A 12,905-nucleotide genomic window follows, 5' to 3' on the forward strand; every position below is an offset into this window, starting at 1 on the left:
GGCCCACTGCTCAGTGAGGAGGGAGAAGCAGTTACAGGAAACTTGGAAATGGTGGAGATGTTCAATGACTTCTTTGTTTTGGTCTACACCGAGAAGTCTGGAGGTGTGCCTAACGTAGTGAATACAAGCAGAGAGAGGGTAAGTTTAGAAGATAGGATACACAAAGAACAAGTTAAAAATCACTTAGGAAAGTTAGATGTCAGCAAGTCACCAGGTCCTGATGAAATGCATCCCAGGATACTCAAGGGCTACGTCTACACTGGCCCCTTTTCCGGAAGGGGCATGTAAATTTCACTAGTCGTCGTAGGGAAATCCGCGGGGGATTTAAATATCCCCCGCGGCATTTAAATAAAAATGTCCGCCGCTTTTTTCCGGCTTTTAAAAAAGCCGGAAAAGAGCGTCTAGACTGGCCCCGATCCTCCGGAAAAAGTGCCCTTTTCCGGAGGCTCTTATTCCTACTTCAAAGTAGGAATAAGAGCCTCCGGAAAAGGGCACTTTTTCCGGAGGATCGGGGCCAGTCTAGACGCTCTTTTCCGGCTTTTTTAAAAGCCGGAAAAAAGCGGCGGACATTTTTATTTAAATGCCGCGGGGGATATTTAAATCCCCCGCGGATTTCCCTACGACGACTAGTGAAATTTACATGCCCCTTCCGGAAAAGGGGCCAGTGTAGACGTAGCCAAGGAGCTGATAGAGGAGGTATCTGAGCCTTTAGCTATGATCTTTGAAAAATCATGGAAGACAGGGGAGATTCCAGAAGACTGGAAAAGGGCAAATATTGTGCCCATCTATAAAAAGGGGAATAAGAACAACCCAGAAAACTACAGACCGGTCAGTTTAACGTCTGTCCCAGGGAAGATAATGGAGCAGGTAATTAAGGAAATCATATGCAAACACTTGGAAGGTAATAAAGTGATAGGGAATAGTCAGCATGGGTTTGTGAAGAACAAGTCATGCCAAACTAATCTGATAGCTTTCTTTGATAGGATAACGAGCCTTGTGGATAAGGGAGAAGCAGTGGATGTCATATACCTAGACTTTAGTAAGGCATTTGATACGGTCTCGCATGATATTCTTATTGATAAACTAGGCAAATATAACTTAGATAGGGCCACGATAAGGTGGGTGCATAATTGGCTGGATAACCGTAGTCAGAGAGTTGTTGTTAACGGTGCTAAATCCTGCTGGAAAGGGATAACAAGTGGAGTTCCTCAAGGGTCTGTTTTTGGGACCCGTACTGTTCAATATCTTCATCAATGATGTAGATATTGGGATAGAGAGTACGCTTATTAAGTTTGCAGATGATACCAAACTGGGTGGGGTTGCGACTTCTTTGGAGGATAGGGACATAATTCAAAATGACCTTAGCAAGTTAGAGAAATGGTCAGAGGTAAACAGGATGAAGTTTAATAAAGAGAAATGCAAAGTGCTCCACTTAGGAAGGAACAATCAGTTCCATACATACAGGATGGGAAACGACTGTCTAGGACGGAGCATGGCGGAAAGGGATCTAGGGGTCATAGTGGACCATAAGTTGAATATGAGTCAACAGTGTGCTGCTGCAAAAAAAAAGCAAATATGATTCTAGGTTGTATCAACAGGTGTGTTGTAAGCAAAACTTGTTAAGTCATTCTGCCGCTCTACTCTGCACTAGTTAGGCCTCAGCTGGAGTACTGTGTCCAGTTCTGGGCGCCACATTTCAAGAAAGATGTGGAGAAATTGGAAAGGGTACAGAGAAGAGCGACAAGAATGATTAAAGGTCTAGAGAACATGACCTGTGAAGCCAGGCTTCATGAACTGGGCTTGTTTAGTTTGGAAAAAAGAAGATGAAGGGGGGACATGATAGCGGTTTTCAAATATCTAAAAGGGTGTCACAAGGAGGAAGGAGAAAATTTGTTCCTCTTGGTTTCTGAGGACAGGACAAGGAGTAATGGGCTTAAAGTGCAGCAAGGGAGATTTAGATTGGACATTAGGAAAAAATTCCTAACTGTCAGGGTGGTAAAATATTGGAATAAATTGCCAAGGGAGGTGGTGGAATCTCCCTCTCTGGAGATATTTAAGAACAGGTTAAATCTGTCAGGGATGGTGTAGACGGAGCATGGTCCTGCCTTGAGGGCGGGGGGCTGGACTCGATGACCTCTCCAGGTCCCTTCCAGTCCTATGATTCTATGATTCTATGAAAATCATGAGTGGTGTGGAGAGGATCGATAAAGAAAAGTTATTTATTAGTTCCCTAAATAGAAGAACTAGAGGACACCAAATGAAATTAATGGGTAGCAGGGTTAAAACTAATAAAAGGAAGTTCTTCTTCACACAGTGTGTATTCAACCTGTGGAACTCCTTGCCAGAGGAGGCTGTGAAGGCTAGGACTATAATAGAGTTTAAAGAGAAGCTAGATAATTTCCTGGAGGTTAGGTCCATAAAAGGCTATTAGCCAGGGGATAAAATGGCGTCCTTGGTCTCTGTTTGTCAGAGGCTGGAGAGGGATGGCAGGAGACAAATCACTTGATCATTGTCTTCGGTCCACCCTCTCTGGGGCACTTGGTGCTGGCCACTGTCGGCATACAGGATACTGGACTAGATGGACCTTTGGTCTGACCCAGTACGGCTGTTCTTATGTTCTCATTTCCTTAGACCCCAAAAAAGGAGGTTTACCGATATTGCAGAAAAAGGGGTTTTTGCATGAGAAGAAAACATCCACATTGCTTGTTTTTGCGCAAAAAGCCCAGCACAAAAATGGATCGGCAGAAAATATGCAAATGAGATCATGACTCATGCAAACTAGTCCCTCATTTGCAGGGCTCGACAAATAATGCAATCTACTCACCCGCAGCGAGTAGATTGCAACCCGGAAAAGCCGGGTTCAGGCGATCTGCGTATGCGCAGATCTCTGGACAGCGCTGCTGGCAAGCGGGGTTTGCCACAGTTCGGCGAGCCCTGCTCATTTGCATATTTTTCCTGAGAAAACTTGTAGTGTAGACGTAGCCAAACAGTTTAACTCTTAGGCCATGTCTCTCCTTATGTGGAAGTTCAAATTCCAATACATAACTCCAGCTATGTAATTGACATAACTTAATTTGAACTTCCCTGCCATCTTCACAGCCAGAGCTTGATACTTCAATTGACTTTTCTTATTCCTCACAATTTGAGGAGTGCCAGTGTCACTGGGGTGCCTTCAGCATTTGATTTAGAAGGTCTTTACTAGACTCGCCTAATTGAACATGGGAAGACAGACCAGCACAGCGTGAACCTCTGAGTAAGTACAGACATGGCTTTAGGGTGTGGATAAGTAATCAGGAGTTGAATGAGAAGTAAAACCAACTGTGACCCCATTTCCCACTTCTTTTGGGAGAGACACATGAGAGAGCTGATCTGAGTAACACTCCCTTATCTCCTGTGCCCCCACCCATCTGTCTCACATGGGAGAAGCAGCAGCAACCTGCCTGGGACCAAAACTGAGGGAAGCTTCTGAGCCAGGGTGCAGGGAGGACAGGACCTTCAGCTGTTGATGGAGGGTACAATTTAAAGCTCCCCCCACAACTGAAGTGTAATTTAGGCACTGAGAGAGTTCAGGCACCTCCATGATTTCACAGCCTCTGAATAGGGGGTTTGTGAATCTCTGTCAAGCTTGATTCTGGGAATTAAATGCCTAAAATTGCTGTTAGGCACTGGAATCCTTTTGTGACTCTAGCTCAAGGATTTTAAAGTACAGGGATCCATGGCAAATCCTATGTTCCTGTGACAAGCTCATCGCTGCTTTTCATAAATGTGATATGTGATGTAAAATGTAAAAAATCAATCAAGAAAACACGGAGTGAGGAAGGCAGAATTTCAGTATGAAGCCTTGAGCCATGTCAGAAATTGGTCTGTCAATAGACAACTGTTCTGAATCATTAAAAAGATGCCTCTGGTAAAAGAAACAACCTTGTAACTGGTATTTGCATGAAACTTCCAGGTGTAAGAATGATACTGGTAACACAGAGGCATGTACAAACCTGAATGCATTCCAGCAGCTGTGTGGGATCCTAACAAACCGCTCTGGGCCATTTGCTGAGTGTCACTGGCACGAGAGCCCAACCCCCTACTACGACTCCTGTGTCTACGACCTCTGCCAGTATGGCCAGGGCAATCGCATGCTGTGTGCAGCTGTCGAGTCGTATGATGAGATGTGTGCCTTTCACGGCGTGAAAGTAGGAAAGTGGAGACCAGGACTGGACTGTGGTAAGCAACAGGGAGTCTTTTGTTTTCCTCTAAATTCATAGAGCCCCCAAGGGGCATTGAGAAGTTATGCCATGGAAGAGATCATCAAAGAATCTGGGATACTCAGTCATGAAAAGAATGTGAGTGTTTGTGGGAAATGTGTAACTTTGTAAAACACCTGTAGGTACAGGTAACTTTGTTCCTTTTCTTCCCCAGGGGTCACTTGTCCAGCCAACTCCTATTTTGACTTGTGCGGCCTTCCCTGCCATGCTTCTTGTGCCAGCCTTAATTCAACCATTCCATGCACAAAGCCCTGCGTGGCGGGATGCTTCTGCCGGGAAGGGTATGTTCTGGATGTGGAACGCTGCGTGCCTGTGAGTCAGTGCGGCTGCACGCTGGAAGGGCAGTATCACCAGCTGGGAGAGGAGGTTATCCTGACAGACACCTGCAGCAGGAAATGCAGCTGCCGCCAGCCAGCCCAGCCCATGCAGTGCCAGGATCATGCCTGCGGGGCTCTGGAGACGTGCAGAGTTGTGGATGGTGTCCGAGGCTGCTACCCTGTGAAATTTGGTGACTTATGGGTGTTTGGTCACCCCCACTATCACATTTTTGATGGACTTACTTTTGACTTTGAAGGAACCTGCAAATACACCCTGAGCAAGTACTGTGGCCCCCCTGGGAATCTCCCCGATTTCACTGTCAAGGTGGAGAATGAGCACAGGGGTGCCATCACAGCATCCTGGACACGCCTGGTGGAGCTGGATGTCTACGGGCAGCATATTGCTGCAGCAGCCAGAGAGCACGGCCAAGTGCAGGTGAGCAGGGCCGGCTCTAGGCACCAGCAAACCAAGCACATGCCTGGGGCGGAATATTTCCAGGGGCAGCATTCCGGCCAGCCTTACTGCCCTATGCGGGCCTGCCTGTGGGCAGCACGGAGACAAAGGCAGGGAGGGAAGAGGGAGAGGAGAGGGGGCCATGCGGCAGGATGCCGGAGCCCATCCACCCCTGCCCCCTGCAGTCTCCCTCCCGGCGGCTGCTAGGCGACAACTGAAGTTTGCTGGGCGCCCAATGCGGCTGCCGCTGCCCTGGGGAGCAGGGTCCCGGTGGTAGGGTCCGCGTTAACCCCCGCAGCACTGGCCAGCAGCACCCTTCCCCCTGCGGCCGCGAGGCCCTGCACAGCCAGGGGCCCTGCTGCCCTGCTGCCACCAGCTCCACGTGCCCTCCCCCACGCGCCGGGCAGAGGTGGGGCTGCACATGCACCTTCCCCCAACCCGGGGCGCAATTAAACTGTCTGCCCGGGGCACCAGAATGGCTCAGTCCAGCCCTGGCAGCACCCCCAGGAGCCACTGGCCGCAGAGTCCCTTACGGCGGCTGCAGGCGAGCCCTGGCCTGGTGGCTCCTCTCTCTCCTCTTGCAGGGGAGGGGAGCCCGCGGCGCCCCGCTTCACACCGGGGAAAGGTGTGTACAGCTGCAGAGAAAGGGGACCCGTGACACTTTCACCTTTCCCCCAGGGCACTCTGATGTTTCTATGCGTGCTGTGAGGAAGGGACGTGAGGATTTGGAGGGTTGGGTTTGTCTGGGAGGGGAGAGAAGGTGGAAACTGGGTTCTGAGAGTGCGTGGGGAGGCATGGGTCAGGATGTCTATGGAGGGGAGACAGGACGTAGACTGGGTTTGGCCGGAGGGCATGGTGGGAGTCAAAGAGCCGCAAGGTGAAAGGGGCGCTTTCCTTCTCAGTGCCTATCCTGCTGCAGTGGGCAAAGGGGGGAGGAGAGGCATCCAAAAAATGTTTTGCTTGGGGTGCAAAAAACTTAGAGCTGGCCCTGCAGGTGAGAGCTTGAATTTAATTGTTTTCTAACTTCTCTTGCTAATGGGAAGGGGACTTGACAATTAGGGAGGGATCTGAAAATGTTACCTGCTAACCCCTATAGTGTCCTGCTTTATAGCTCAGCCTTTCCCACCCATTTTCCTATCTCCCATGGAGATGTTGCCCCTCCCTACACTTCAGGGCAAGGGAGGACAGGCGTTGGAAGGCCAGCCCTCTGCCTTTCCCTAAGGCCAGGTCCACACTAGGGGATAAGTTTGAATAAAGATACGTTGACTCCAGTGATGTAATTAACATAGCTGGAGTTGTGCATCTTAAATCGCATTTTGGTGCCGCCCACAAAGTGGGAGGTTGACAGAAGCCCTTCCCTTAGTCCTCATAGGAGCAGGACTACCGGCACCAGCGGCAGGGCCCTCGGTTCAGATGAGCTGTTTTCACAGATTCATTCATTGAAACCCTGGAAGATTGACTGCAGCAGCTTCTACCTTCTCTGTAGTGTGGAAAGCCCTAAGTCAGTTTATCCTTGGTACTTTTTCCTTGTTCCTCTCTCTACTTGTTTCCAAGCAATCAATTGACATTAGGGTCTTCAGAGGGATGGAGCTCTCATACTGCTGTCAGCTTCCTTGGGAGCTGGAGAAACTTAGCATCCCTCAACAGAACAGAGAAGCCCTGAACATTCTCCCCTGTACAAAGAACCTGTGTTGCAAAGGGGCTGCTTGGGTCTCTCCAGCAGCCTCAAATCAAATCTCTGCAATGAGGGTGCACCCTGGCCTGTGGTACTAGTGTGCAGAGACTGGTACTTGAAGGGGGCAAAGACCCTCTTGTTAAGGGGGGAGAGCCGGGCAGGGGACTGCAGAAGCAAAGAAGGGAGGGGTTGGTAGAATGCTGTCTGGAGTGGGAGGGAGTTGTACACACATCGCTCCTGCACACACCAGCACAGTTTGAAGCAAAGGATGATAGAGCTGATGCCAGAAGGGGCTCAGGAAGGAGATTATTATTTGCAAACATTATGCTGATTTTTTGGCGCCTTTCCTGGTCATGCTGAATTCTTCCCCTTAGGTGAATGGATCGCTGGTCAATCTGCCCCTTGTCCTAGCATCAGGTAAACTCTATGCCTATTACACCGGTTCATCTGTTGTGGTCCAGACAGAATTTGGCCTCTCTGTATCCTATGACTGGTCCCACTACGTGACTATCACTATACCTGAGACTTACTCTGGGCTGCTCTGTGGGCTTGGTGGAGACTTCAATGGAAACCAAAGTGATGATTTCAGGATGCCCAATGGATCTGTGGCTCCCAACCTTGTCTCTTTTGTGACTAGCTGGAAGGATGTCAATTCCCCTTTCCATTGCACAGCTGTTGGTCCGCAAGCAGAATGCAACAAAGGAACTATACACAAGTACAGAGATCAGAGCTACTGTGGGATCCTCACAGACATGGAAGGACCTTTCAAACATTGTAGCAACCTTACTAGTGCTCCGATGTCCCTGGAGAGCTGTGTACATGATCTCTGTGTCACCAAAGGGAGCCACAAAACGCTGTGCAATACACTTTGGAGTTATGCTGTGCATTGCCAAAGTCACAGCATCACCATACTGCCATGGAGACAGCTGGCTGGGTGTGGTAAGCACTGATTTCAGGGGCCTTCATGAATGGTAGCCCATAAATCACTCAACCATTGGGCTTGGAAACATTGAGTAGTCTCATTGATTTGTACCTTTCTTCCCAGTTATGGTGTCCCAAGTACCCCAGAAAGTAATGACATAGGTATTCACTGTGCATTGACTATATAGCGCAATGCAGCGGATATTGTTCTCCCAGGAGCGGTATATACTGAGCTAGGGATGTTAAAATGTGTTTATTTTGGTAATAGCTGAAACTTCCAGAAATTCCACATTTCCATGAGGAAGAAGGTGGCTCCCATGAAGCCTCCTGCTGCTCCACTTGTGCAGCTGCCTCTGAAACGGAGCCAGCAAAGCGGGGGGAAGAGGGAGGCAAGAGGCTCCCTGTGAGCACTGGCTCCTGCCTCTTCCCCCTGCTTTACTGCCTCTGTATCAGAGGCAGCAGCACTTGGGGAAGGGGCTGGCAGCAGGTGGCTCCCTGGGAGAGCATGCTTAAAAGAGCACCAGCTCCTACTGACCCCACCTCCCTAAGCTGCTGCCCCTAATATAGAGGCAGCAGAATGGCGGGGGGAGCCTGCATGTAACCATGAAAGTTAACAGATGGCTGTTAACTGTTTACATGATCACATCTCTATACTGAGCTTCAGACATTAGAACTTTTGCTGAATGACAATTTTAGTGAGGACAATGCTTTCATTCCCTGCTCTTGGAGAAATGCCAAGGGATTTTTAAGTGTCTACTGTACAGCTGCAAGATTTAGTAAGAAAGTGCTGTATCTTCAACAACTTGAATAGTATAGCATACTCTACAAATGTTGCACTGCAGGATTCTCAGGATTTTTCTTCCCGTGTGATAGTGTAGGATGGGGTGGGGAACATTTGACCCTCAGAAAAATCAGGCATGTGTTGTATGCAAGTGAGAAGCAAAAAATATGTATATTTAAACCAACAAAAAATCCTCACAGACATGGCCATCAAGGGAGGAGGAGAAAGGCACAAAGACTCTCTCCATATTCCCCTCATGCATCAGAGCTTAGGGCAGCCTAGTAGATCTTGTGTGCTCCAGACCCGTGGTAGAGTGGCGGGGGGCAGGAGTACAAGTGCGGGCTTCCCAATGCTGGAAGGGGTCCTGAGCCTTGAGGGCTGGATCCAGCTAAGCTGGGTCCTAGGTTCTCCACCCCTGGTGTAGGACTTCTTGTGAAAGTTATAGTCCAGCCAACAGTGCTAGCAACGGAGGTGTAATAACACACCTGTATCACTTAGTACATCCATTATTTATAGAAAACATGATTTTGTAACTGAATACAAAACCTGAATATCGATCAAGAAACAGACATTAAAAAGGAATATTCATTCCTTCCTGATTTGTTTTAATTCTCTATGTTTCCTGCCTGGGAGGATTCCTGTAGTATCCCTTCTGTATTTCTAACCACGGTTCTTCATGTCCCTTTCAGAGTTAATCTGCCCCCCCAACAGCCACTATGAGCTCTGTGGACCTTCCTGCCCGGCCTCTTGTGCCCACCCAGCTGTGCCCTCCCGCTGCCGGACTGCATGCCAAGAAGGGTGCCAGTGTGACCCTGGCTTTGTGCTGAGTGGCACTGACTGCGTGCCTCGGGAGCAGTGCGGCTGCACCCACAATGGCAGATATCACCTGGCGGGGGAAAGCTTCTGGGAAGGAGAAAATTGCCAGAGATTGTGCAGGTGCAATGGCTCCTCCCACGCTGTCCAGTGCTCCAGCGCTGCCTGTGCTCCCGGGGAATCCTGTGGCACTCGCCGGGGGGTTTATGGCTGCCACGAGAGAACCAACGGCATCTGCTGGGCGTCTGGGCTGCCCCACTACACTACGTTTGACGGCAAGCGCTACGACTTCCAGGGCACCTGCAGATATGTCTTTGCTGAACTGTGTGCGGCATCAAAGTCCTTGCCCTTCTTCAGAGTGGAAGTGAAGAATGAAAACCTGCCCCATGTCCCTGTGGCTGTGACGTCGGAGGTGTTTGTCCTTGTGAGCGGAGTTGAGATCCACCTGCAGAGGGGTCAGCATGGGACAGTCCAGGTAATTCCCTGGGGCTAGTGAACTCTGGGGCAGTGCATAAATTACTGATAGACACTGTTGCTGGCTCACTTATTCAACTTCCTCCCCAAATGTGGCATTGAACTCTCTTTAGGATTCATCCCCTGGATTAATCTCTTTGCTGCTATTTCTCTCTGCCAGGTTGATGGGGTCACTGAGACCCTCCCAGTGAGTGTCAAAGCAGGAGAAATCCTCATTTATCAGGCTGGGTTTCATACGGTTGTGCAAGCTGACTCTGGATTGAGTGTGAGCTACGACCTGGCCCACAGCCTCTTTGTCAGCCTGCCCCCAGAGTACCGAGGCCAGACCTGCGGCCTGTGTGGGAACTTCAATGGGGCCGCTCAGGACGACTTTGTGACCCATAACGGCTCCCTAGGGAAGGACGCCTTCCACTTTGCTGCGGACTGGAAGTCGGAGGCTGTCCCTGGCTGTGACGATGGCTGCCACGATTCCTGCCCTGTGTGTGAAGATGAGGAGAGTCTGGTGCAGTCCAAGTCCCAGTGCTGGGTGATCCAGGATCCTGACGGGCCGTTCTCCTCCTGCCACTCCCAGGTTGAGCCAGGCCCCTATCTGTCTGATTGCATCTTTGACCTGTGTGTGTCAGGAGGGGCTGGCAGTGCCCTGTGCGAGTCCATTCAGACATACGCAGCCGCCTGCCAGAGAGCCAACATCACCATCTCCCCTTGGAGGAGCGAGGCTTTTTGTGGTAAGTGACCATGATTTCTCTGTAAAGGAACAAAAGTATTTTTGCAAGCACAGGCAAATGAATCGAACAGAAACACACGCACAAAATTACATGCACATAGTGTTCAGGTTGCAAAGCCAAGCTGGGCAGTGTTGGGAAAGGCCCATAGGAAGGTCACCCTTGCAACTGCCACTGAGCCTTGTGTTTTATGCTGAGACTGTATCTGAAGAGGCAGTTCCCAATCCAACCCTCATACAGTCAATACCGTATGTATGATTTCTTGATTTCAGCTTGCTTGCTAGTCATCCATCCGCATACACAGCAGTAGGCAGGGCTCTTCTCTTGTATTTCTTCTTCCCTTGGACTTGCACTCAGAGCTTCTAGTAGAGTCATGTACATGGAGCCTGGGATTGACTTCCTCTGATGACAGAGCACAGGCTCACCATCCTGGGCAGTTTTGGCTCTTCCCAGCTTGCAGTTCTGAGTTTGTTTGACAATTGGGGGCTGGCTGCTCTCCCCTGTAGATTACATGGAGAGAAGCCTTGTAGCCTCTGCAGCCCACTTTTAACGTGGACATTTCAAATGCACTAAGGGAGCTGGGGTTCCAATGCCACTGAAATGGAAGCCACTTGAAAATCAGTATCATAAAAAGCAAGGAGCCTGTTGCGACTCCAGTGCAGCCAGACTAAATGCAGTGGATTTGCTATTGTGAAATCTCTAGTTGCATGGTCAATCCCGTTTTGTCTGGATAATTCCTCTAGCCATGTGCATATACTGACCCAGGAACTTCTAATGGCCTCTTTCACAGCCCCTCAGTGCCCCACCCACAGTCACTATGAGCTGTGTGAGACTCACTTTCAGGACCTGTGTGCTGGATCCTGGCTGCAGAAGTATCACAGGCTCACATGCTCTGAAGGTTGTTTCTGCAATGATGGGTACCTGCGGAGTGGGGAGCAGTGTGTCCCGCCAGAGCAATGTGGCTGTGAGCACAACGGACACTACTATGGGGTGAGTTGAGAGTTCACACTGACTAGTATCAGGGGAATCTGGGTGCATTTGAACATATGGAAGAACCTAATTTCTTTATTTCAGAGAATAAAGAACCAGCTTTTCCACTAGTCCACACACTAGTCTGAGAAGTTTCTGTCAAACAATGTTTTCATCATCAAATAATTTCTTCAAACTGTTTTGATGTTTTCAGCTTAAAGTCACCTTTTGGCTAAATATCAAACAGTTGTGGTGTTCAGTTGTTGGCCAGAATCATTTGTTTCTCAGTTGCTGGAAACCAGAAAATATCTAGTGTTTTTTCTCATGAAAGCCTGAACAATTTTGTCAAAATTGGACTTTCCTCCAGAAAATTTCGTTGTTCTTAAAAAACCATTTTATGTTAAAAATGGCTTCAGATAGATTCATATCAGCCAGCTCTAATCTTAGTCCATGTCACTTTGAACACTTTCTTTCCTGTGTGCATATGGTCAGCTCCTGTTTGGGTAGCAAAGCAGAGCAAGAGTTAATAACGTGCTCCAGTACCTACCTGTCTGGCTTGGTTCTGGGATTTAGTGAAGAGGTTGTGCTGGTGATGATGCTGATGAGGAGGGTAATTTCATTTCTTCTCTCTCTCCATGCCAGATTGGAGACCATGTCTGGTTCTCTGGTTGTACCCAGAGATGTAGCTGCAACTCCCGAGACCATTTCCGGTGTTTCCGAGCTCAGTGCTACCCAGGCCAGCAGTGTGCTGTGAAGAACGGCAAGCGAGTCTGCCAGAGTCTCTTGACCACTTGTGTGGTAACAGGGGACCCTCACTACTTTACATTTGATGGGACTGTGGCTCATTTCCAAGGCATATGTGACTACGAAATCTCCCGCACCTGCAACTCCTCCTTGGACTTGTCTTTTCGTGTGGTGGCAGCAAACAGGCATTTCCGCAATCCCCGAGTGTCTTTTGTTTACCGAGTGGAAATTTGGCTTAGCACTGGCAATTTTAATTCTCACATTGTCCTAGAGAGAGGCAAAGCTGTCCATGTGAGTTGACCTGTATACTAACAATCAATAATGTCCCTAGTGATTTCACCAAGGGTGTTTTAGAGGCAGAAGGATTTGTCTGAGGCTCAAACACACAGGGAGACTTTTCTCCTAGTTTTTCTGTTTCCAATTATTTCAGGAATCAGGCAAAAATTGTTTCTTGTTGTTGTGTGTGATTTTGCCTCTGGTTCCATCAGTATTTTCAAAAGTAGTGACTCAGGATGGTTGGGTAGTCCTCCTGAGGCACCAGAAGGAGCCTCATTATCAACATTTTCTAAAGGCCAGGCCATTGTGGAGTGTCTCACACTGAACCCCAAAATAGTGGAATTCTAAATGTTTGGTGACTACAAAATCTCTCTGGTTGCAATAAGGAACAGAGAGTCCAATACCATTCTCAGTTACCCAGTTACAGTCAATGCAGTTACATGAGTGTAAAATCAGTCCACCTCAGAGCTCCTTGAGGCCCAGGGAAGGCAGGGCTAGGG

At 48.9% G+C, this 12,905-nt stretch overlaps 1 protein-coding gene across 1 annotated transcript in view; it reads left to right on the forward strand.

Annotated features, from left to right (window-relative positions):
• Positions 1–2,874: 2,874 nt before the first annotated feature.
• The window catches only part of LOC102446821 (IgGFc-binding protein-like), a 66,756-nt gene continuing 56,725 nt past the window's right edge, over positions 2,875–12,905 (forward strand). Inside the window, exons 1-8 of the mRNA XM_089772726.1 lie at positions 2,875–3,253; positions 3,953–4,218; positions 4,414–5,012; positions 7,080–7,644; positions 9,097–9,695; positions 9,855–10,419; positions 11,207–11,406; positions 12,028–12,420. Of these exons, the coding sequence (XP_089628852.1) occupies positions 4,131–4,218; positions 4,414–5,012; positions 7,080–7,644; positions 9,097–9,695; positions 9,855–10,419; positions 11,207–11,406; positions 12,028–12,420 (3,009 nt within the window). The 5' untranslated portion in view covers positions 2,875–3,253; positions 3,953–4,130. The remainder of the gene's footprint in view (positions 3,254–3,952; positions 4,219–4,413; positions 5,013–7,079; positions 7,645–9,096; positions 9,696–9,854; positions 10,420–11,206; positions 11,407–12,027; positions 12,421–12,905) is intronic.

This window comes from Pelodiscus sinensis, chromosome 22, assembly GCF_052426305.1.
Source record: "Pelodiscus sinensis isolate ZL-2025 chromosome 22, ASM5242630v1, whole genome shotgun sequence".
NCBI lineage: Eukaryota > Metazoa > Chordata > Testudines > Trionychidae > Pelodiscus > Pelodiscus sinensis.